This window comes from Ascaphus truei, chromosome 9 (genome assembly GCF_040206685.1).
Source record: "Ascaphus truei isolate aAscTru1 chromosome 9, aAscTru1.hap1, whole genome shotgun sequence".
In the NCBI taxonomy this organism is placed as follows: domain Eukaryota; kingdom Metazoa; phylum Chordata; class Amphibia; order Anura; family Ascaphidae; genus Ascaphus; species Ascaphus truei.
The window spans coordinates 25,939,499-25,963,819 of NC_134491.1; the positions used below are offsets into that span (position 1 = coordinate 25,939,499).

The following is a 24,321-nucleotide window of genomic DNA, read 5'->3' on the forward strand; positions in this document are numbered from 1 at the left end:
ACAGGCAAAACAGGGAGGGAAATAAGTTATACTAGTTACAACGATGTGGCAACTTAAACTGGGGATTGCTGAGAGCAGAAAAAAACATATAATCAATCCTGTTCCAGGACAGAACTATTGAAAGTGCAGAGAAGAGCCACCAAATTAATAAAAGGGGGTGGAGAATCTGATTTATGAGTAGAAGGCTAACTAAATTAGATTTATTTACATTCGAAAAGAGGCATCTAAGGGGGGATATGATAACTATATACAAATATATTCGGGGACAATACAAGGATCTTTCAAAGGAACTATTCATCCCAAGGGCAGTACAAAGGACACGGGGTCATCCCTTTAGGTTGGAGGAAAGGAGATTTCACCAGCAACAAAGGAGAGGGTTCTTTACAGTAAGGGCAGTTAAAATGTGGAATTAATTACCCATGGAGACTGTGATGGCAGATACAATAGATATCTTCAAAAAATGGTTGGACATCTTTTTAGAAAGGGACGATATACAGGGATATACCAAATAAGTAAATATGGAAAGGATGTTTTATTCCACAGGCCTGCAGTCCTTCTCACAGATGGAGATCTCCTCCTCACAGCCATGTTTCTCTACGTGGTTTGCTGTATCTGGAGAGGCTGTATCAAGCCAAGTGTAGCCATACATACCATGCCTAACATTCAACACCCGGTAACACTGAACAACCATTAAGAGGTGACCCCTGTCATGTAGTCATGCCATCCCTCCACTTAATCAGTTTGGGGCTCTCTAGAACAGTGCATAGATACTCAGCATATTTATACAGTGCAGCGTGTTTATTCTCAGTGTATTTGAGATCCAGTACTCACCATCATTACACATTGCAGCATGTTCATCATCAGTGTATAGATACTCAGCATCATTATACAGTGCAGCATGTTCATTATCAAATATTCAGCATCATTATAAATCATAGTGTATTCATTATCAGTGTATATATACGCTGCATTATATAGTGCAGCACATTCATTATCCGTATATACTCGGTATCATTATACAGAGCAGTATGTTGATTATCAGTGTAAAGAGATACTCAACAGCATTATAAAGCGTTGCATGTTCATTTTAAGTGTATAGATACTCAGCATCATTATACAGCACCGTGTGCTCACTATCAGTGTATGGAAATACCCAGTATCATTATAAAGAGCAGCGTGTTAATTATCAGTGTATAGAGACACAGTATGCCTATGCAGTGCAGCATTTCCATTATCAGTATATAGATAGTATCATTACTCAGTGCAGCTTGCTGATTATCTGTGTATAGCGATACTCTGCATCATTATACAGTGCAGTGTGTTCATTATTCGTATGTAGGAATTCTCGTATAGCTATACTGTGCTGCGCGGACACATGCAGTACAAGGTACAGTGTCACCTGCATGTCCCGCCCTCCCCTGGGAGGGGACACGTCGGTCACATGACCCATCACAGTCAAGGTGTCCGTGTGAACCAGGAAGGCAGGTGTGTGAGCGCAGAGCAGCAGAGGAGGGGGGACACGCACTGCACCTGACACCCCCGTCCCTCTGGACATGTCTGTCAGCCGGAGCACCTGGTCTAACCTCTCCAGGTATGTGTACACAGCTATCTCTCACTGCGCTCCAGTCTATAACATGCACAGCTATCTCTCACTGCGCTCCAGTCTATAACATGCACAGCTATCTCTCACTGCGCTCCAGTCTATAACATGCACAGCTATCTCTCCCTCTGCACTTCTCTATTTAAGATGCACATCGTTCATTCAGCTTCTCCCTCTATATAACATGCATATCTATATTTCACTCTGCTCCTCTCTCTTAAATGCACAGCTATCTCTCACTCTGCTTCTCTCTCTATATAAAACGCACAGCTATCTCTCACTCTGCTTCTCTCTCTATATAAAATGCACAGCTATCTCTCACTAAGCAGTGCATCTTAAATAGAGAGAGAGAGATGTACTGTACATGTTATAAAGAGAGGAGCATAGTGAGAGCTAGCTGTACGTGTTATATATAGAGGTAGTGAGAGATAGCTGTGCATATTATATAGGGAGGGAAGCAATCTCTCACTTTCTCCATATATAACATGTACAGCTATCTCTCACTTTCTCCATATATAACATATATAGCTATCTCTCACTTTCTCCATATATAACATGCACAGCTATCTCTCACTTTCTCCATATATAACATGTACAGCTATCTCTCACTTTCTCCATATATAACATGTACAGCTATCTCTCACTTTCTCCATATATAACATGTACAGCTATCTCTCACTTTCTCCATATATAACATGTACAGCTATCTCTCACTTTCTCCATATATAACATGCACAGCTATCTCTCACTTTCTCCATATATAACATGTACAGCTATCTCTCACTTTCTCCATATATAACATGTACAGCTATCTCTCACTTTCTCCATATATAACATGTACAGCTATCTCTCACTTTCTCCATATATAACATGCACAGCTATCTCTCACTTGGTTTTCCTTTCGCTGTCAGTGCTTCTTTGCTATATCGAGGTTCCTGCCTCTGACCCCACGTAATACCCAGCAAGAAGTAACGAGGGGGAAGTGAGATGTATTAGCATGTGTATTATCAGTGTAGAGATACTCAGCATCAATATACAGCACACTGTGTGCAGTATCAGTCTACAGAGATACTCAGCATTATTTACAGTGCGGTGTATAGGTACTCAATACCATTATACAGTACATAATGCTTATTTTCAGTGTAAATACTGTAGATACTCGGTATCATTATACAACACAATATATTCATTATCAGTGCATAGAGATACTTAGCATTATTTACAATGCAGTGTGTTCCTATCATTGGTATGTAGGTTAAATTCCTAATAACAGACACTGTTTTTATACGGCATGATTATAGGGTGAGTACGACATATACAAGTTAATAGGTCCTACTAACATATATATAATAATATACAGCGCAGGCAGCGGCAGTGACAGACTCCCTCTCACACACACTAATACACCATGACATATAGACACAGCACGGGCAGTGTCAGTGCCAGCCTCCCCCTCACACACAGCTACGCCATGACATGTATACACAGCACAGGTCCAGCGCAGGCAGAGGCAGTGCCAGCCTCCCCCTCACACACGGCTACGCCATGACATGTACAGTATACACAGAACAGGTACAGCGCAGGCAGAGGCAGTGCCAGCCTCCCCTCACACACAGCTACGCCATGACATGTACAGTATACACAGCACAGGTACAGTGCAGGCAGAGGCAGTGCCAGCCTCCCCCTCACACACAGCTACGCCATGACATGTATACACAGCACAGGTACAGCGCAGGCAGAGGCAGTGCCAGCCTCCCCCTCACACACAGCTACGCCATGACATGTACAGTATACACAGCACAGGTACAGCGTTGGCAGAGGCAGTGCCAGCCTCCCCCTCACACACGGCTACACCATGACATGTACAGTATACACAGCACAGGTACAGCGCAGGCAGAGGCAGTGCCAGCCTCCCCCTCACACACAGCTACGCCATGACATGTATACACAGCACAAGTACAGCACGGGCAGTGTCAGTGCCAGCCTCCCCTCACACACAGCTACGCCATGACATGTATACACAGCACAGGTACAGCGCAGGCAGAGGCAGTGCCAGCCTCCCCCTCACACACAGCTGCGCCATGACATGTATACACAGCACAGGTACAGCGCAGGCAGAGGCAGTGCCAGCCTCCCCCTCACACACGGCTACGCCATGACATGTACACACAGCACAGGTACAGCGCAGGCAGAGGCAGTGCCAGCCTCCCCCTCACACACGGCTACGCCATGACATGTACACACAGGGCTAATATAGCGCAGTTAGTGCGGTACCAGCCTCCCCCTCACACACACTGCTTACACCAGGGGTGCGCAAACCTCTTGAGCTGCGCCCCCCTGCCCGGCAGCCGCAGCCTTCGCGCCCCCCCCCCCCCCCCACGCCAAGGACTCTGCGTCAAATGACGTCGCGGGTCATGTGATGTTACGTCACGTGACCCCGCCATGTCATTTGACACGCGTTGCCATGGCGATGCGTCACATGACCCTGTAGCGTAATTTGACGCTGCATTGCAATGGCGACGCGTCGCAGCAGAGAGCAGGTAATGGAGTTACAGAGGCCTCACTTTAACTTAAATGCCGTGGGGAAGAGCGCGGGGCCTCTGTAACCACCGCGCCCCCCCTAAAAATTCTCGCGTGCCCCCCAATTTGCGCACTACTGGCTTACATCATGACGTACTGTATACATAGCAAAGAAACAGGGTGGGCAGCCGGAGTGCCAGCCTACACTCACATACACTACTACACTATGACATGTATAGACAGCACAGATACAGCACGGCAGAGGGAGTGAGCGTCAGCTTCTCCCTCACACACAAACTACTACAGCACAGTTACAGCACAGGCAGCAGGCGTGCCAGCCTCACCCTCACACTACTACACCATGACGTGTACCAGCACAGATACAGCACAGTTACAGCACAGGCAGCAGGCGTGCCAGCCTCACCCTCACACTACTACACCATGACGTGTACCAGCACAGATACAGCACAGTCAGCAGCAGTGTCAGCCTCCCCCTCACACACATACACAGTATGTGGGTGAGGCTGGCACTACTTCTGCCTGCGCTGTATCTGTGCTGGTACACATGTATACAAAGAAAAGGTACACCTCGGGAGTCAGTGCCAGCTTCCCCCTCACACTACACCATGACATGTATACAGAGGGCCCCAGCAATGTAAGCCTCCCCCTCACACACATACTGCTACACTATGACATCATGTATGCACAGGTACACCACGGGCAGAGGCAGTGCCAGTCTCCGCCACACACACACTACTACCCCATGACATCTATACAAAGCACAGGTACAGTGTGGACAGCAGGAGTGCCAGCCTCCACCTCACACACACTACTACACCATAACCTGTATACATAGTACAGGAACAGCGTGGGCAGTGGAAGTGCCAGCTTCCCCCTCACACATATAGTGCTACACTATGACATCTATACACAGCACAGGTACAGCGCGGGCAGCAGCAGTGCCAACCTCTACATCACACACACTGATACACCTTCTTGAACAGGTACAGCCAGCGCAATGATAATTGTGGGGTAATTAGCACTGTTGAAGGGAGTGTGTAGCGAGGGGGTGACTCAGACATACAAATGTCACTCACACTTTGTGACAGCATGAGATAAGAATCTAATAAATTCCCAAATCGTCACCTCCCTAGGATGCAGGGGGCAGGGTGCGCACGTGTTAAAGACAGGAGGTTGGCAGTGATGAGAAAACAGTCAGCCCTGTAACAATGCACAGGAGGGGCTGTATATATATATATATATATTTATATATATATATATATATATAAAAAAACAAAAAGTAGCGCTAGCAGTGTGTGAATAAAGTGTGTTCTATAAAAGTGAATGTGACAATTGTGATGTGAATGTAAAAATAAAAATAATATAATTATAATAATAATAATAAAATAATATATATATATATATATATATATATATATATATATATATATATATATATATATATATATATAAAACCACAATAAAAACAAAAACGGAAAAAAAAAATATTTGACGTTTAGTGTTCAGTGTCCAATAAAAAATATATAGAACAAGCTGTAAGTCCAAGATAGAAAAAGATGAAATCAAGTCCAGGTGTAAATGTTCCAGTCACAGTATGGAGTAGGCGGCTTCTAAGATGATCTAGCCAGATCATGGAAATCTAAGAAAAAAGAGAAGAAGAAGCGCCAGCTCCATAGCATAATACTGTATAAAAATCAAATTTATTAACAAAACAACAAGAGAGGCCGCCAGGACATGCACTCACTGCCAGGACATGCACTCACTGCCAGGACATGCACTCACTGCCACGACATGCACTCACTGCCACGACATGCACTCACTGCCAGGACATGCACTCACTTCAATGTGTAAAAAACAATCATGGGAGACAATCTGTTTGGCCTTCAGGAATCAGGGAGAGAAACTGCAGCCAGAATATATTGCAATGGAGTGGGTGTAGGAGCCGATACTTATCCACTTGAGAGGAAGGGGGGTGGTTCTCTCCACAGCAGTGTAGATGGAAGCAGCCTGGAGATGACCATCCCTCAAACGAAGCTGTGGTATCCAGCCCAGGTATGACTAGGAACTGCGCCTTCTCTCTGTGCCTCCTGTGTAACAGCACAAGCTGTCAATGCTGCACACTTGCCCTCTCTCCTCTCAGTAAAATCGGCAGCATTCAACTCCAAACCCTCACACAGCTGCTACAGGTTCCTCCACACAATTTCCTGATCAGCCGATGACGTCAGTGCTACATGCGTCACGACGTCCGACGCGTTTCGTCACGTGAGTGACTTCTTCAAGGGATATATATATATATATATATATATATATATAATCAAAAAATAAATAGATGATACCGTTCTGTGGCTAACGAAATGCTTTTATTTGTGCGAGCTTTCGAGATACACTGATCTCTTCTTCCGGCGATGTTACAATGAATGAAGCAAGGATAACTTAAAAACAGTGTCTCTTGGAATGTTATCTGTGCTGTTCCTTCCCCCGTGTGGATGTGTTTTATGGCTAGAGGTGTCAAAGGGTAACTGAAAGCAAGTGAAGAAAGAGTGTGTATGTGTATCAGTGTGAATAAAAATGAATGGAGAGCCCACAGTATAAACAGTGCTCTACACAAGGTGTGAGAGGGATATAAATGGTGTGGGTGGGTGTGGAAATGTGAGAGTTTGTAGCACAACTAAAAGTGTGTGTGGATACTGTGTGGTCCCTATTGGTGTATATGGATGGAAAAATAAGGAGTATTAGTATGTGTGAGAGACAGCTGTGTGTGCATACATATAGCACAGTATGTACAGACATGGCCTTTAGCGCTCATGGGAAGAGAGTTCGCTAGTGTCAGTAATGACTCATAAAATTTCGATCTCTGTTTAGGCCACTGCTAAGTGTCCCGAACAGTTGCATAAATTTGTATTCATGCAACCGTCTCTCTTTCGGGGTTTTAAGATTACCTTTGAGTATGGCAACCCTCAGATCGTTCATCTTATGGCCAGAGTCAGAGAAATGTTCGCCAACAGGACTGTCTCTTGTTCCGCGTGTGATGCTGTGGCGATGCAGGTTCATTCTCTTGTTTAGCCCCTGTCCTGTCTCACCTATGTAGTAGCAGCCCCCTGGGCATTTCATGCACATGATGAGGTACACGACATTGCTGGAGGAACAGGTGAACCCTCCTCTGATTTTGTATTCCCGATTCTTGTGTGGTATTTGTATTGTGTCCGCTGTGTAGAGCATTGCGCAGGTTTTGCATCTTGGGTCCTGGCATGGTTTTGTCCCGCATTCAGTTGTACTGCTGAATACTTTACTCCTCACCATAATTTTCTTGAGATTATGGGGTTGTCTGTATGATAATAAGGGTGCTTCAGGGAAGACCTGTTGCAGTCTTGTATCTTCCTGGAGGATGGGTTGTAGTTTCCTGGCGATCTTGCGTAGGGCTCCTAGGTGTGGGTTATATGTGACCACCAAAGGAACCCTGTCGCTTGTCTCCTTCTGTTTGTATTCAAGGAGATCACTTCTTGGTATTCTGGTGGCTTTGTGAATTTGCTGGTCTACAATTCTGTGGTTATATCCACGGTTTATAAAGTCTGATCTCAAGGCTTTAATCCGCTGGTCTCTGTCTGCTGTGTCGGAGCATATCCGGTTGTATCGTATGGCTTGACTGTAGATGGTTGCATGTTTGGTGTGTGTCGGGTGGAAGCTGGTGTCCCTCAAATAGCTGGCTCTGTCTGTAGGTTTGCGGTATACAGAAGTCTGTAGTTGGTTGTTCTTTATAGTAATGGTGGTGTCTAGAAAATGTACTTCATCCGGGGAATGGGTGAGTTTGAGGTTGATGGTCGGGTGGAAAGTATTGAAGTTGTCATAGAACTGTAGGAGGTCCTGTTCGCCAGAGGTCCAAATCAGGAGGATGTCATCGATGTAGCGAAGGTATGTAAGGGGTTTCAAGTGACAGGTGGACAGAAAGTCACTTTCCAGTTTTGCGCAGAACAGATTGGCATACTGTGGCGCCATCCGAGTACCCATAGCGGTCCCGGTTGTCTGGAGGTATGTGTCATTTCCAAATGTGAAGTAGTTATGGGTCAGAATAAATTCAATGCATTTAGTCACTGTCTCTGTGAGTGGCTCCTGCGATCCCAGAAAGTATCTGTGAGACAGGACAGGGGCTAAACAAGAGAATGAACCTGCATCGCCACAGCATCACACGCGGAACAAGAGACAGTCCTGTTGGCGAACATTTCTCTGACTCTGGCCATAAGATGAACGATCTGAGGGTTGCCATACTCAAAGGTAATCTTAAAACCCCGAAAGAGAGACGGTTGCATGAATACAAATTTATGCAACTGTTCGGGACACTTAGCAGTGGCCTAAACAGAGATCGAAATTTTATGAGTCATTACTGACACTAGCGAACTCTCTTCCCATGAGCGCTAAAGGCCATGTCTGTACATACTGTGCTATATGTATGCACACACAGCTGTCTCTCACACATACTAATACTCCTTATTTTTCCATCCATATACACCAATAGGGACCACACAGTATCCACACACACTTTTAGTTGTGCTACAAACTCTCACATTTCCACACCCACCCACACCATTTATATCCCTCTCACACCTTGTGTAGAGCACTGTTTATACTGTGGGCTCTCCATTCATTTTTATTCACACTGATACACATACACACTCTTTCTTCACTTGCTTTCAGTTACCCTTTGACACCTCTAGCCATAAAACACATCCACACGGGGGAAGGAACAGCACAGATAACATTCCAAGAGACACTGTTTTTAAGTTATCCTTGCTTCATTCATTGTAACATCGCCGGAAGAAGAGATCAGTGTATCTCGAAAGCTCGCACAAATAAAAGCATTTCGTTAGCCACAGAACGGTATCATCTATTTATTTTTTGATTATTGAAGCTCGGCTAACACGGTACTGATACCTCTACATATATATATATATATATATATATATATATATATATATATATATATATATATATATATATATATATATATATATATATATATACACACACACACACACACACATACACAAAAAGGGACAGCGCGGGCAGCAAGGTTTAATACCACAATGCTAAAATCAATACACGCAACAATTCAGTAGAAAAAAACGCCTTGGATAGAAACTCTGGAATCCTGTAGTATTTCTGCCGGTACAGGGCTTGAAGCTTGTGGTTAGAAGCGTGCACTGGTCTTCCGCATACATGGTCGGATAGTTCCATTTGTGTGCGTCCACACAATGGTCCCCCGGCACATTAGTATCTGCACTTTCTGGTTCCACTTGCGTCAGCTCTCTTGCGCAGTGGCAGGTAAACAGTAGGAACAGCTTCCAGGATCAACCAAGGTCGCTAGGGTAAATGGCGACTTCATCAGAGGAACCTCTATATGTATGTATGTATATATGTATGATCCACTGGCACTCCCTCCCTTCTCCCCAGCAGATAAAAAGTTTATTTAGGGTGTGACCAGTCCTGGAAGTGTTCCCGATGTCACACTGCGCTCTTTGTTCCCGGCAGAAGCCATAAAAATCCCCTTTATCATTGGGCATTGGTGACAGGGCGCGTCAGCTCTGAAATCGACTAAGATTATAGGGCAGTGTCTCTTTGAAACCTGTTTGGAACTTTTATTTTAAAGGGACATAAGTCTGTCACTGTGTCACCCTACGACGGGACGGACAGACGCCATGAGTCACGTCCCCTTTATTTGGCTCACAGTGTCACCGTGTGGGTGTCACACGGGTTTCTTTTGTCACTGTGTCATCCTGCTGTGACATTGGTCCACCCTATCCCCTCAGGTTGGCCAAGCAGAGGACTGAGGATGATGAAGAGGAGCAGGTCCGAGAGAGGAGGAGGAGGGGCCGCAACAGCACAGGGGGCAGAGTAACAGAAATATCACCAGCAGGGAAAAGGTGAGAGCAGAGTCCCAAATGAGGATGAGGGGCTAAAGGCTGGATAGTAACCTCCCCCTCACCTGTCTTATGTTTTATCCGTAGCTCTCCATCCCCATCGGTGTCAACGGTCTGCAGCACTGAGAACAGTGACTTCACTGAGATACCGAGGAAACTCACAGAGGTGGAGACCCTAAAAGGACTGCGGAGCCATGGGGTCCCTGTAAAGGGAGAAAAGCGCCAGGGGCCCTGGAAGAAGAGTGTAGAGAGCAAGGATCCTGGGGGCCATAAAGAAGACATCCAGGGGCCTGGGAGACACGTAGGATCAAAACAAGGACCAGAGAGTCGGAGAGAAGAAATCCAGAGGCACGAGAGACAGAGAGATGAGAGCCAGGGAGAATCAAACCCTGAGCTTGGAATCCAGAGAGATAAAAACCAGAGAGAATCAAAACCTGAGCTTGGAATCCAGAGAGATAAGAGCCAGGTAGAATCAAAACCTGAGCTTGGAATCCAGAGAGATAAGAGCCAGGGAGAATCAAAACCTGAGCTTGGAATCCAGAGAGATAATAGCCAGGGAGAATCAAAACCTGAGCTTGGAATCCAGAGAGATAAGAGCCAGGTAAAATCAAAACCTGAGCTTGGAATCCAGAGAGATAAGAGCCAGGGAGAACCAAAACCTGAGCTTGGAATCCAGAGAGATAAGAGCCAGGGAGAACCAAAACCTGAGCTTGGAATCCAGAGAGATAAGAGCCAGGGAGAATCAAAACCTGAGCTTGGAATCCAGAGAGATAAGAGCCAGGGAGAATCAAAACCTGAGCTTGGAATCCAGAGAGATAAGAGCCAGGGAGAATCAAAACCTGAGCTTGGAATCCAGAGAGATAAGAGCCAGGGAGAATCAAAACCTGAGCTTGGAATCCAGAGAGATAAGAGCCAGGGAGAATCAAACCCTGAGCTTGGAATCCAGAGAGATAAGAGCCAGGGAGAATCAAACCAGGAGCCCAGGACCCAGAGAGAAGATATCCAGAGGCACAGAGATGCGCGAGTGAAATCAGAAATACAGAGAACAGAGAGAGGGGTCTTTAAAAAGACCCAGCCCTGTAAAGAGGTAACATTTACATAAAGGATGTGGTGACATTAAGTCACTTTGCTCCAAATGGGACTGACCTTTTTAACCCATAAAAAAAATTATTGTCAATATTGTGGGTCACTTTGGCCGTGTGTCTCTCTGTCACTGCAGGTGCAGGACACTGATGGAGCAGCAGGAGTGCAGGATGGTGGCAGTGCTCCCAGTATAACCAGCATCTCCAGTGCTGTGGTGACAATCACGGCGTCCCCCACAGATACTGCAAGAAGGAGTAGCTCTGTAACCTCTCCAGACCCAAGGAACTCCCCGAAATACAGGAGCCAGGTGTTTGTGAGGTATACAGACTGTCCCTGCACCCTCAGCAATACCCTTACTGACCACACACAGCTCAGTCTCTGCACCTCCATCCTACCCTCTAGTGAAGCAGATGCATTGCTACATGTTTTCACAGCGCTATAGTGATTCCACGGCGGCATAGCGGGAGCGATAAAGATGGCGGTCAGCGGGTAGCGAGTCCCCCATCTGTGCCGGGTCAGGCTGAGGGAGCCCTCCCTGTCACCAACACAGTGCAGAGAGCTGAAGTTCAGATCCCCCCTGCACTCAGTGGAGATCAGAGCAGGAAAAAGGTGAGATAATCCAACTCCTAAGTACCTTGTAGCCCCTGTAACACATTATTACAGTAACCCAGCTCCTGAGTGCCTTATTGCTCCTCTAACCTTTTATTGCAATAACACAGCTCCTGAGTACCTTATTGCCCCTGTAACATCTTATTGCAGTAACCCAGCTCCTGAGTACCTTATTGCCCCTGTAACCTCTTATTGCAGTAACCCAACTCCTGAGTACCTTATTGCCCCTGTAACCTCTTATTGCAATAACGCAGCTCCTGAGTACCTTATTGCCCCTGTAACCTCTTATTGCAGGAACCCAGCTCCTGAGTACTTTATTGCCCCTGTAACCTCTTATTGCAATAACGCAGCTCCTGAGTACCTTATTGCCCCTGTAACCTCTTATTGCAGGAACCCAGCTCCTGCATGCCCTATTGCCCCGTAACCTTTTATTGCTGTTACCCAGCTCCGGAGTGCGTTATTGTTTCTGTAACCCCTTATTGAATTACCCCAGTTCTTGAGAGCCTTATTGCACTTGTAACCTATTATTGAAGAAATCCGGCTTCTGAGTATCTTATTGTTCTTTCTCTTCAGGACCAGCCCCCCACCTCCCCCTCAGCAGAGGGGTCTCATGATGATGGTGTCTCTCCCCTAAGACGGTTCAGTCCCCGGACCAGCTCCTTCCGAGTGAGTGTGATCAATGCAAACTCCGGCAGTGAAGGGCTTGTTGCTACAGTATACTGACTGTCTCTCTGTTTTCAGGCAATGTCTCAGAGTGAGGACCAGGAAGGCAGCCCTCTCACACGCAGGTCAGTCTGCTGGGCTCTAATTTTGGACAAGGACCATCAGGCCCCCTCTGTTTGTTTCACTGTCAACCTCCATTGGGTGACACTCATTAGAAGGCAGTTTCACTCATTGGAGGGCAATCACACTCATTAGAGCGGGGGCAAGTGTTAATAATCGGGGGGGAGGCAGGCTCACTCATTGGAGGGGCAGGCTCACTCATTGGAGGTCAGTCTCACTCATTGGAGGTCAGTCTCACTCATTGGAGGGGCAGGCTCACTCATTGGAGGGGCAGTCTCACTCATTGGAGGGGCAGTCTCACTCATTGGAGGGGCAGTCTCACTCATTGGAGGGGCAGTCTCACTCATTGAAGGGGCAGTCTCACACATTGGAGGGGCAGTCTCACACATTGGAGGGGCAGTCTCACACATTGGAGGGGCAGTCTCACACATTGGAGGGGCAGTCTCACACATTGGAGGTCAGTCTCACACATTGGAGGGGCAGTCTCACACATTGGAGGGGCAGTCTCACACATTGGAGGGGCAGTCTCACACATTGGAGGGGCAGTCTCACACATTGGAGGGGCAGTCTCACACATTGGAGGGGCAGTCTCACACATTGGAGGGCAGTCTCACACATTGGAGGGGCAGTCTCACACATTGGAGGGGCAGTCTCACACATTGGAGGGGCAATCTCACACATTGGAGGGGCAGTCTCACACATTGGAGGGGCAGTCTCACACATTGGAGGTCAGTCTCACACATTGGAGGGGCAGTCTCACACATTGGAGGGGCAGTCTCACACATTGGAGGGGCAGTCTCACACATTGGAGGGGCAGTCTCACACATTGGAGGGGCAGTCTCACACATTGGAGGGGCAGTCTCACACATTGGAGGTCAGTCTCACACATTGGAGGTCAGTCTCACACATTGGAGGTCAGTCTCACACATTGGAGGTCAGTCTCACACATTGGAGGTCAGTCTCACACATTGGAGGGGCAGTCTCACACATTGGAGGTCAGTCTCACACATTGGAGGGGCAGTCTTGTGATACCCTTATTCTGTCCAGTTGCAGTCTCAGGATTTCTCTTCGGAATCCGAAGTTAGGAGATCGACTGGAGAAATACACCTCAGCTGTGCAGGTACCCAGCGCAGGGTGAAGTGTTAGTACTGGGAGAGAGGAGCGCAGGGTGCAGGGTTAGCAGAGGGAGAGTGGCGTGCAAGGTGCTGTGCTAGTAGTGTTAGTGCTAGAGGGAAGTGTCAGGATATCAGCTACCCTTAGCCTGGGGGGGGGGGAGGTAAGGGGGGCATGGGTTGCAGGGGGGGAGTGGCGGCAGTAATTACACGCATCAGGTGGGAGTGGGGGGCACTCAATGGGGGATAGAAAGAGTATCGAGTGGAGAATTACACCTAGTGCAGGTACCCAGTGCAGGGTGCAGTGTTCGCAGAGGGAGACAGGAGCACAGGGTGCAGTGTTATCAGAGAGAGAGGGGAGCGCAGGGTGCAGTGTTAGTAGAGAGAGAGAGAGGGGAGCGCAGGGTGGAGTGTTAGTAGAGAGAGAGAGAGAGAGGGGAGCGCAGGGTGCAGTGTTAGCAGAGAGAGAGGCGGGAGCGTAGGATAGAGAGAGCAGATGCGGCTTTAGCAGAGAGAGCGGAGAGCACAGGATACAGTGGTAATACTGAGAGTGGTGCACATGGTTCAGTGTTTGTAGAGGGAGAGGGGCGTGCAAGGTGCAGTGTTAGTTGTCGCTGTCACTCTCGTATCACTGTTCCTTCTCACCATCACTCACCTCTGTGCCATGCTTCTGTAAGTCACTGCTTCTCTCCCCAGAGGTCAGGAAGTGTCAGGATATCCAATCCCCGTAGCCGGGGCATCCTTGGGGCAGCCGATGGCATCGCCGGCAAGAGGAGCATCTTTGAGAGTGATGAGAACTCTGCTGGAACAAATGACACCCATGCCAAGAAGGTGAGAGAACTCAGACCTGGGACAGAGAGGGGGGACCTTCTGGGGTCACACAGTGACACAAACAGAGGGGACCACGCAGAGCAGGGTTTCACGGACATAAGATACCTATGAGATATGGAGTCTGTCCACCCACCGCAGAGTGACACAGTGACATCACATGGTTAACCTAACCTCTGTATTACGTTCCTCAGGATTTAACTCTTCCTGGTGCTGTCTCCTCCCGGATCAATCAATGGAACAGGAACCAGCAGGACTCCAGCGCCAGCACAGGAACCAAGGTGAGGGGGCAGTGAAGAGGTTAATGGGGTGAGTGTTCAGACTCTACAGCTCTCTGGCAGTGAAAAGAGTTTAAGGGGGGAGTGTCATCGTTCTGCAGGGTGTGACCTGGGTCTCATTGCAGGACATCAGGATGGGTGACGTGGCCACCAAAAGGAGTTTGTGGCAGCAGAGATCTCAGTCATCGAGTGACACCAAGGTGAGGAGGGAAATACAGAGCCACTAACCCACAGAGAGGGGACCCAGGACTATCTCTAATAATCTGGGGTCAGATGGTAACCCTACATTAGATATGGACTTTGAACTGTCTTACCATGTCCCTGCTAATCTGGGAACAGGAAATCGACCTAGATTAGATATAAACCTTGGATAGTTTAATCCTGTCCCTAATGTTATGGAGTCAGGAGGTCACCCTACATTAAATATAAATCCAGTACTGTCAGAGTCGACCCTTATTATCTGCAGCCAGGAGATCACACTCACAGAGAGAGGCCATACTTTTCTGAGCTACCACTAGGACAGTGGTGTTCAACTTTTTTTGGTTTGGGAACCCTATAATGATATTGTGAAATGCTGCTGAACCCCAACGCTCTCTAATAGTGTGTCTGAGATCAGATGCATTGTAAGGAACCTCAACCCTCTCTAACAGCGCGTCTGAGATCAGATTCACTGTAAATTCTTCTGTATTTGGTACAACTTTAAAATGAGGTGAAAAATTGCATGGAACCTTTTAGGGATACCCAGGGAACCCAAGGACTCATAGGAACTGCTGTTAAAAATAAATATGCGCTAGAGCAGGGGTGCACAAACTGGGGGGCTCGCCGAGATGGTCTGAGGGGGGCGCGGGGTTTACAGAGGCCCCACGCGCTTCCCGAAGGCACTTCAATGAAAAGCTGGGGAAGCGGCGAAGGCCTCTGTAAACGTCACTTACCTTGGATCAGACAGCTGCTGAAGACACGTCGCCATTGCAAAGCGGCATCAAATTACGTCATGGCGCCCAGAACGCCGGAGCCGAGGTAAAGGGGGGGCGTGCGGAGAAGGGGTCAGCCGGCAGGGTGGCGCAGGGGAAAAAGATTGCGCTACCCTGCACTAGAGGCTCGTCACGGCCTCTGATCCAGGTGGGAGTGGAAGTAGCTGGGCTGCGGCCGCTAAGAAAACGAGCGGCTGTGACTTTGGCCGGTCTGCCCGATATTATGGATGCTGGGAATTCGAGAGAAAAGAATGTGACGGATAAATCAGAAGAATCGTATAAAGCAGCAAAACCGAATCTATAAACGTGCTCAGCATGGAAATGAAGATCATAAGGCTGCAAAGAGGGCTTGGAAAAGAAAAGGATACGTCTAAAAAGGAAACGCTGCAAATTATCGTTGAATAATAAAAGAGACTTTGTCTATGTACTAATGCAGAGAAAAGTGTGTTTTGCCGCACGGCATCGTTTTGTTTTAAGCAGAGCTGCGGCATATGTAAGAACAGTTTTTCTTATATCTGATGCAGAATGTTAGACTTGCACTTCAGATATGGAGGGTTTATTGTGGCAAATTAAAAAAGAATGGCGCACAGAGAGGAATGTGATTCGTCACATTATACAGGAATATGGGCATTATGTCATTCCTCCCCCATTCCTCATACTGGCATTCCCCAAAAGGCAAGCTAGGGCAGATGGGGCAAAATGCTTTGTACGGTACATAGGGGCAGGATGAAAATGCCCCAATTTTTGACACAAAATTGCCTAGATACATACTGCAGAGCCATGAGTATACTGAAGACAAAACCCAGTTCCAGAAGGCTGTACAGAAGTCCGAGAGTAAGGGTGCGGTAGCACAAATACAAAATTGGGCTTAACGTAGAAAGAAATAAAAGCAGAAGCTGCACAAAGAAATAATAGGAAAAAATGAAAAATTTGCAATTTGCAGAAACTGTAACCTGGATCACAAGGAGAACGGGGCTATGCAAAGCCAGACAAACACAACACGTAGCCCTCACAAAGGAAACAGATCCAATGTAATGCCATGTGATATAGCCATGTGGTTTTAAGGATCTGACATACCTCCCTTAAAAAAAAAAAAAGGAGGCGGGCACATGATACAGCGTCCAATCGGATTGAAGCTGTATCATCTGACTGAAAAAAGTGATGTCACAGGCCCTATATAAGGCCTGTATGTCTCATTTTAGCGGAAGACGTCAATGTGGCAACATTCGTTTGGATTTACAATGGAGAAATTTGGATTGACAGATGAAGATAGAAAAAAGAAGAAAATAATGACAGATGAAGATAGAAGGAGGTGAAAGAAGATTAAAGAGAGAAGATTTTTGTTACCTGCTTCAAACTCAGTGCCAGTCAGTGTCTTTACTCACTGAGCCACTCCTTCTCTATTTATTTATTTACTTTATTTATGCTGGCTGGCTAATGTTTGATTTTATAATGGTCAAATGAGTTATTATCCATATCTGGATAATAGTTATTTTGCCCATTAATGTACTGTATGTGTTGTGGGGGTTTGTTGGGGGTAGAGGAGGTGGGTAGTAGGGTTGTTGTTTTTATTATTGTTTTTGGGGGTAGAGGTATTGGGGGACGGGGGAAGTAGCCCCAAGGGTGGGTCTTTAGGTGTTCCGGGGGTAGCGGGACTGGTTAACCCCTTCATTACCATAGCGGTTCCCACCACTATGGTAGTGAAGGGGTTAACCACTCACCCTGGGACTACTACCCCCTTCATCCATCCATTCTGCCCCAAGAAACAGGCTATTGGTGTTTAACCCCTTTCATTGCCTTAGCGAAATGAAGCTGTTTTAATATACATTTTTAATACTAGAATAGATGAGCAGGGGGTCACCGGAGCAGAACCGCGTTGATTTCTGGTCCGGGGACCCCCTGGTTCCCAAGATACAGGCCCCGTTATGGGGTGCCGGTATCTCGTATGCATTTAAATCCCACCGTCACGTGCTCGTGGGAATACAAGGCATAGGAGATACCGGCACCCCATAACATGGCCTGTTTCTCGGTGAAGCAGGGGCTCCCCGGACATGAAATCGACGCGGTTCTGCTCCCGAGACCCCCTGCTCATCTACACTAGTATTAAAAAAATGTATTAAAAAAAAATTTCAGCCGAGATTTGCGCAGGGAGAGGCGGCTCGCTCTGCAGCTGAAACCAATCACCAGATGTGACTTTTTGAGAGAGGCGATCAGCACGCCGCCGGTTACTCGCCAGTTTTGGGAATTTTGCTATCACTGGTAATCGAGGCTTTCAGAACACTGTGATAGCAACGCTCAAAAAACTGGCGGATTAAATGGCAGGGCGGGTTTTTTAAATGAAGTCTACTAACATAGGCCCCAAAACCTGTAAAGATCATGAAGCCAGATAATGCTGTTAAATGTGTTTGTTAGGGCTGTTCTGTAGTGTGCGTGTGACGCACACTTTTTGTGTGTACAGAGTCCGTGCGACAGGCTAGAAAGGTAGTGTGTGTGTGTGTGTGTGTGTGTGTGTGTGTATGTGTATGTGTGTGTTATAAATACGTTTTAAATAAATACGTTAATAAATTATTTATTAACATTGCACATACACACGCACACGCATACATACATACACACATATACATACATTTCAGCGGCGGTAGCGGCGCAAATTCTTTATTTTACGCATCTTCCCCCCTGTCGGCCGGTACCACGCACAATGCCGTGCGCGCGCGGCACCATTATAGAAAGGCAGATTAACCTCAGCCAACTAAAACTGCAGCGTGCACGGCGTAGCGCGCGCACTATAGAACAGCCCTTATGCAGATAATGTATCTGTTTTTGTCACGACCCGGAAGGCTCATCAAAGAGCTATATAAACCCAGCACGGTCTGAGCCAGTACCTGATAATCTGGAGTCAGGAGGTCGCCCTAGCAGGGAGATGACATGCTCTGCTGAACCCCCACTTGGGGCTCAGTCTGGGCTCTGATAAGAGGAAGTGGAGGAAGCCGGGCTGAATCCCCCAGGAAACAGAGTGAATGTGGCCTCCTTTGGTTGTCTATAGCGGAAGGCCCAAATGTTATGAACACATCTGAAGAGCTGTATAATGCAGCCAGAGTGAGTAGCAGAATTGAATACATCAATGTGTTGAGCCCGGAAATGAAGAGCACAAAGCTGCAATGGGAGATCTAAAAAGGAAAAAAAACTGCAAAAGCTCCTTGGAAACCCCCCTTGATGAAAAAACTGCAGGAAAAAAAAAACAAATCCAAGAGGCTGAACAAAAGCATGGGCAAAAGGGTGGGCAAAAGGGTGGGCAAAAGCATGGGCAAAAGGGTGGGCAAAAGCATGAGCAAAAGGGTGGGCAAAAGGGTGGGCAAAAGGGTGGAGTGGAAAAAAGAAGAAATTGGCCACAACAGAGAGAGAAAGCAGAGCTGAATGCATACAAAGAAATAAAATAACTTTTCGCAGTCTATCGCAGAAAATGTTACCTGGATCACAAGGAGAATAGTAGAAACGGGGAGTGCAGGGACAGAACTAAAAAACAAACCTCACAGTGGATAAAAGATTGAGAAGAGAAGGGGTTAAACAAAATTAAAAAAGGGTGAGTAAACCTAGCACAAGAGGACAGCAGCAGAGCACGTTACCTGTGGGCGAAGCACGTTACCTGTGAGCAAAGCACGTTACCTGTGAGCAAAGCACGTTACCTGTGAGCAAAGCACGTTACCTGTGAGCAAAGCACGTTACCTGTGAGCAAAGCACGTTACCTGTGAGCAAAGCACGTTACTTGTGAGCAAAGCATGTTACCTGTGGGCGAAGCACGTTACCTGTGAGCAAAGCACGTTACCTGTGGGCGAAGCACATTACCTGTGGGCGAAGCACGTTACCTGTGGGCGAAGCACGTTGCCTGTGAGCGAAGCACGTTACTTGTGAGCAAAGCACGTTAGTTGTGAGCAAAGCACGTTACTTGTGAGCAAAGCACGTTACCTGTGGGCGAAGCACGTTACCTGTTGGCGAAGCACGTTACCTGTGGGCCAAGCACGTTGCCTGTGAGCGAAGCACGTTACTTGTGAGCAAAGCACGTTAGTTGTGAGCAAAGCACGTTAGTTGTGAGCAAAGCACGTTACCTGTGGGCGAAGCACGTTACCTGTGGGCAAAGCACGTTACCTGTGAGCAAAGCACGTTACCTGTGGGCGAAGCACGTTACTTGTGGGCGAAGCACGTTACTTGTGGGCGAAGCACGTTACCTGTGGGCGAAGCACGTTACCTGTGGGCAAAGCACGTTACCTGTGAGCAAAGCACGTTACTTGTGAGCAAAGCACGTTACCTGTGGGCGAAGCACGTTACCTGTTGGCGAAGCACGTTACCTGTTGGCGAAGCACGTTACCTGTGGGCAAAGCACGTTACCTGTGAGCAAAGCACGTTACCTGTGAGCAAAGCACAGTTCTCAAATAAAGAATCGGAAAATGCTGTTAACTTAAAAAAAAACATATTCCAATGATCAAGAACCACTTTTATTGGATAATAGGACACCGGAATCAAATTATCACTTTCCACAGTTAAAGTTATCTGAAGACCTAACACAACTCAGTGAGCCCAGCAAATCATCAAGGGCCACCAACAGGTCAGGTCAATGGCTGAGCACACTGATTGAGCCACCTGTGCTGAAGGGATATCCTTAAAATGTGACCTGCTGGTGGCCCTTGAAGACTGGAGTTGGCCACTCCTGCACTAATGCATGCTTCAGACTCTCCCATTGTGCTTATAAGAGCTTTAAGTTGCCACAGCAGTTGGGTGCACTCTGGGAGCAGTTTCACAAACCAAAGGAACAACACATTTGTGAATAACTGCAACTTATTCAGCTGTCCAAACCTGTAGCGGTAGCACTGACCCTGCTGTTCCAGGCAGAGGTGGTAGCCCCGTCAGACATACTGTTCTCGCTACAAAGACAATGTACGGTGATAAAGACACCTACGAAAATGTGTGATGAAGGAGAAATCTGGAATGGCGGTTGGAAAGTCAGTGAAGCTATGGCAAAGGAGAAGCATCACTCGGCACCTACCCCGTGTTTTATCTGGGGGCTGAGAGAGGAACATGCTTATATCCCAGCCAGCCACACGTGTGCTACCAATGTGCCTCTGTCACGCACCTGTCATACAGCTGTCATAAATTCAAATGCTCACTATGTGGAGAACTTGGCCACACAAAAGAGGACTGCAAGAAGGATGTAGTTTGTAACAGTGGCGGGACTACCACATGTGCAGCCAGATCAACTGCACCAGGGCCCCCGACTGTTAGGGGCCCATACTACTACCCGCACGTCGGAACAGCGTTGTGGCATTTCTACAGGGCCCCCTCTCTCTCTTCCCTTCCCTGATGTCCCTTCCTGTGCAGTGGGGCAGGCGGAGCCCACCCAGGTGGTCCTAACAGAAGTTTGGCACCATCGGAGCCCAACTTCCACAATTGCCACCTGTGTGGGCTCCTGCTTCCACCGCTGCTGGGTAACGCCCCGCTGCCCAGGTAGGGCCCCAGGGGAGAAAGAAGAGAGGAATATATTTTTTTCTCCACCGGGGAGCAGTTCCACCCCTGGTTTGCAATCTGTGTTTTGAGAGCGAACATACTTTGAGACTATGTCCAGATCCACAGCACAATAACCCTGATTGGGAAAAATAACACAGTGTAAGAGAAGACATTGGTGAATCACTAGGATGGGCATTTACTGCTATGAAGCAAGTTGCAAGAAACATAAATACAGTATGAACCAATAAAAGTCATCTATAATTGACGGAAAAACTGAGAGACCTTACAGCACCCACTGAAGATGGCTCAGCTAGCAAGGAACGCCCAGCCCCAACTGTAAGGAATGGTGCAACCAATAAAGAAGCACCAAATAAGCACCCAGGTATCAAAGAATGTCCCGTTACAAAAAAAATGAAACATCAATTAATATAGAGAACCAGCTATCATAGAGTGCCCAACAAGAATTGCGCAGGAGGGTGGATTTCGAGTGGTCGGGAGGAAAGGGGGAGGAAAGGCCAAGACGGCTCTTTGAAATCACCTTTCCAAACCCCGATTGATTCTTCGCTCCACCTTTTGGCGTTTTTAAAAAGCGCGTAGGAGCAGGGTTTGCTCTGCATGTACGCTATACAAGACATGGAGATAGATAGGTAGATATTCACTTTACAAGAAAACATTTTTATTTTTCAACCTTCAGCAAACCTTGATTAAAATCAGCAAATAGGAGAGGTCAAATATGGGAGAGAAATAATAGGTTTTACCCTATGGGAGGGTTGTGAAAGAGTGGTTAAGTGGAGAATTGATTAAAAGTGTTACAATAAGGTGAAAAAGTGATGTATAATGTTCAGGGAAGTTTAAAATATATATTTCATAAAGATAAGGATGTACATAAAGACAAAATATACTCAAATCATATTGATTTGTTTCCTAGATTGAATGATATCAATGTGATGTGGTTTACTTGTTTATATATATTTTAAACAATTTTATGTTGCAAGTATTAAAATAAAGATTCCTACATTAGATATAAATCAGGATTGGCTGAGCCGGTCCCTATAATCTGTGGTCAGAAGGTCACCCTACATTATACGTAAAACAGTACTGTCTGAGCCTGATAAGATAGTCATCCTACATTAGATATAAACATGGATTGGCTGAGCCTGTCCCATTAATCTGGGGCAGGTGGCCACAGGGGTAATTCCCAGGGTAATTGTTTTCTCCTTTGCCTCTTCCAGCTCTGATCTGCAATGAAGTTTCCAGCAAAGAAATTGCCCTGTATACCTCTTACCGCAACACCCCCCTCCTTCAAGGAAGTAGAGAGGAGGGGGCCATCCTCTGTGCCAACATAAAAAAAGATGCTTCATGCCCCTTTCTCCTTCTGACAATGGGGCACTCAGGGGGTAGGTGACCCTCAGTGGTAACCCAGCTTCTGAGTGCCTTATGCCCATTCGCTGCCCCTGGGTTGACATCAACCTCAGTGCTTTATTAATTGCCCTCTGTGAGTCACCAAACTCCTGAGTGCCCTCTTTCTCTCTAGTAATTGCCCTCTCATTGTTATCTGTCAATCTGTCTCTCCTGCTGCTGTATAAAGATGAGTATTGAAATAAAATTATAGGAGCACTCCTTTAATACAGCTACTATCTAGCTGTCTTCTATCTATATCTGTGTATCTATCTATCTCTGCATATAATCCAGATATACATGCTGTTCTGCGTATAATACAGATACTGTAAACACGCTGCTCTGCGTATAATACAGATACACATGCTGCTCTGCGTATAATACAGATACACACGCTGCTCTGCGTAAAATACAGATACATAGGCTGCTCTGCATATAATACAGAAACACCTGCTGTTCTACGTACAATACAGATACACACGCTGCTCTGTGTATAATACAGAAAAATAGGCCGCTCTGTGTATAATACAGATACACACGCTGCTCTGTGTATAATCGATACACACACTGCTCTGCATATAAAACAGACACACACTGCTCTGCGTATAAAACAGACACATGCTGCTCTGCGTATATATATGTAACTGCCTCAGGTGCACAGAGATTATACCCACAGGGGAGACCTATAATAAACTACACATCCTCCTTTTAATGTGTGGATTAAAAATATAAATATTTTGGATGAAGACCTCTGGAGTGCCAGTTCCTTCTTGTTTTAAGGGGATGTGTCTTGCGTATAAAACAGACACGCTGCTCTGCATATAATACAGACACTCTGCTCTGTGTATAATACAGACAAAGTCGCCAATGAGGGAAGCGCTGGGACTGAACCTGAAAGCTGTGCCCAGCTGCTTCTGCTATTGGCCGCCTGGGTCGGTCTGTACCTTGCTGCTGACAGATACACAGAGGTTGCCCCCCCCCCCCTCACCCTGCTGAACAAGCTGTGGGGCGCACCCACCCTCCCCAACAACCCACCTCCTCAGAGAGCTGTTAGCGGCCCTGAATACAGATACACGCTGCTCTACTAGGGTTGCCAGGTGGCTTCTCCAAAAATACTGGACTCAATGGTGAAAGGTGCGTCAGGTCACTATGTCCAGGGAGGAAAATACCGGACACATACATGTCCAGTATTACAGTACCTCTCATTTTTTTTACTGGACAGAGTATCCAAATACAGGACAGTCCCGTTCAATACCGGACACCTGGCAACCCTATGCTCTACATACAATACAGACACAAACACTGCTCTGCGTGTTTCTACAGATACAGAGGGAGTGTTTCTGATGCTCTCCTCCTCTACCTCTTGCCCTCGACCCCATTCCCTCCCATCTCCTCAAAACTCTTGCTCCCACTCAAGTCACTATACTGACACATATTTTCAACTCCTCCCTCAGCTCTGTTACCTCTCCCACCTCCTTCAAGCATGCAACAGTTATACCTTTACTCAAAAACATTAAGCTTGCACTACCTGTCTATATATCGCCCTGCCTCTCGGCGGGCTTTTGCCTCTAAACTCCTTGCTCCTTGAACGCCTTGTATTCTCTCACTTGCTCCTTCTTCTTACCTCCTATTCTCTCCCAGACCCTCTACTATCTGGATTCTGCACTGCTCACTCCACTGAAACGGCCCTCACCAAAATAACTAATGACC

General features: G+C 46.8%; 1 protein-coding gene across 1 annotated transcript; it reads left to right on the top strand.

Moving 5' to 3' along the window:
* The first annotated feature begins 1,434 nt into the window (after positions 1 to 1,434).
* LAD1 (ladinin 1) lies at positions 1,435 to 22,869 on the top strand. The gene is made up of 12 exons (XM_075613963.1): positions 1,435 to 1,591; positions 9,943 to 10,056; positions 10,141 to 11,140; positions 11,273 to 11,454; positions 11,571 to 11,745; positions 12,319 to 12,411; positions 12,487 to 12,533; positions 13,576 to 13,648; positions 14,337 to 14,471; positions 14,663 to 14,749; positions 14,872 to 14,946; positions 22,446 to 22,869. The coding sequence occupies exons 1-12, from the start codon at positions 1,554 to 1,556 to the stop codon at positions 22,449 to 22,451; spliced, it is 2,025 nt and encodes a 674-aa protein (XP_075470078.1). The 5' UTR covers positions 1,435 to 1,553; the 3' UTR covers positions 22,452 to 22,869.
* The last annotated feature ends 1,452 nt before the right edge of the window (positions 22,870 to 24,321 follow it).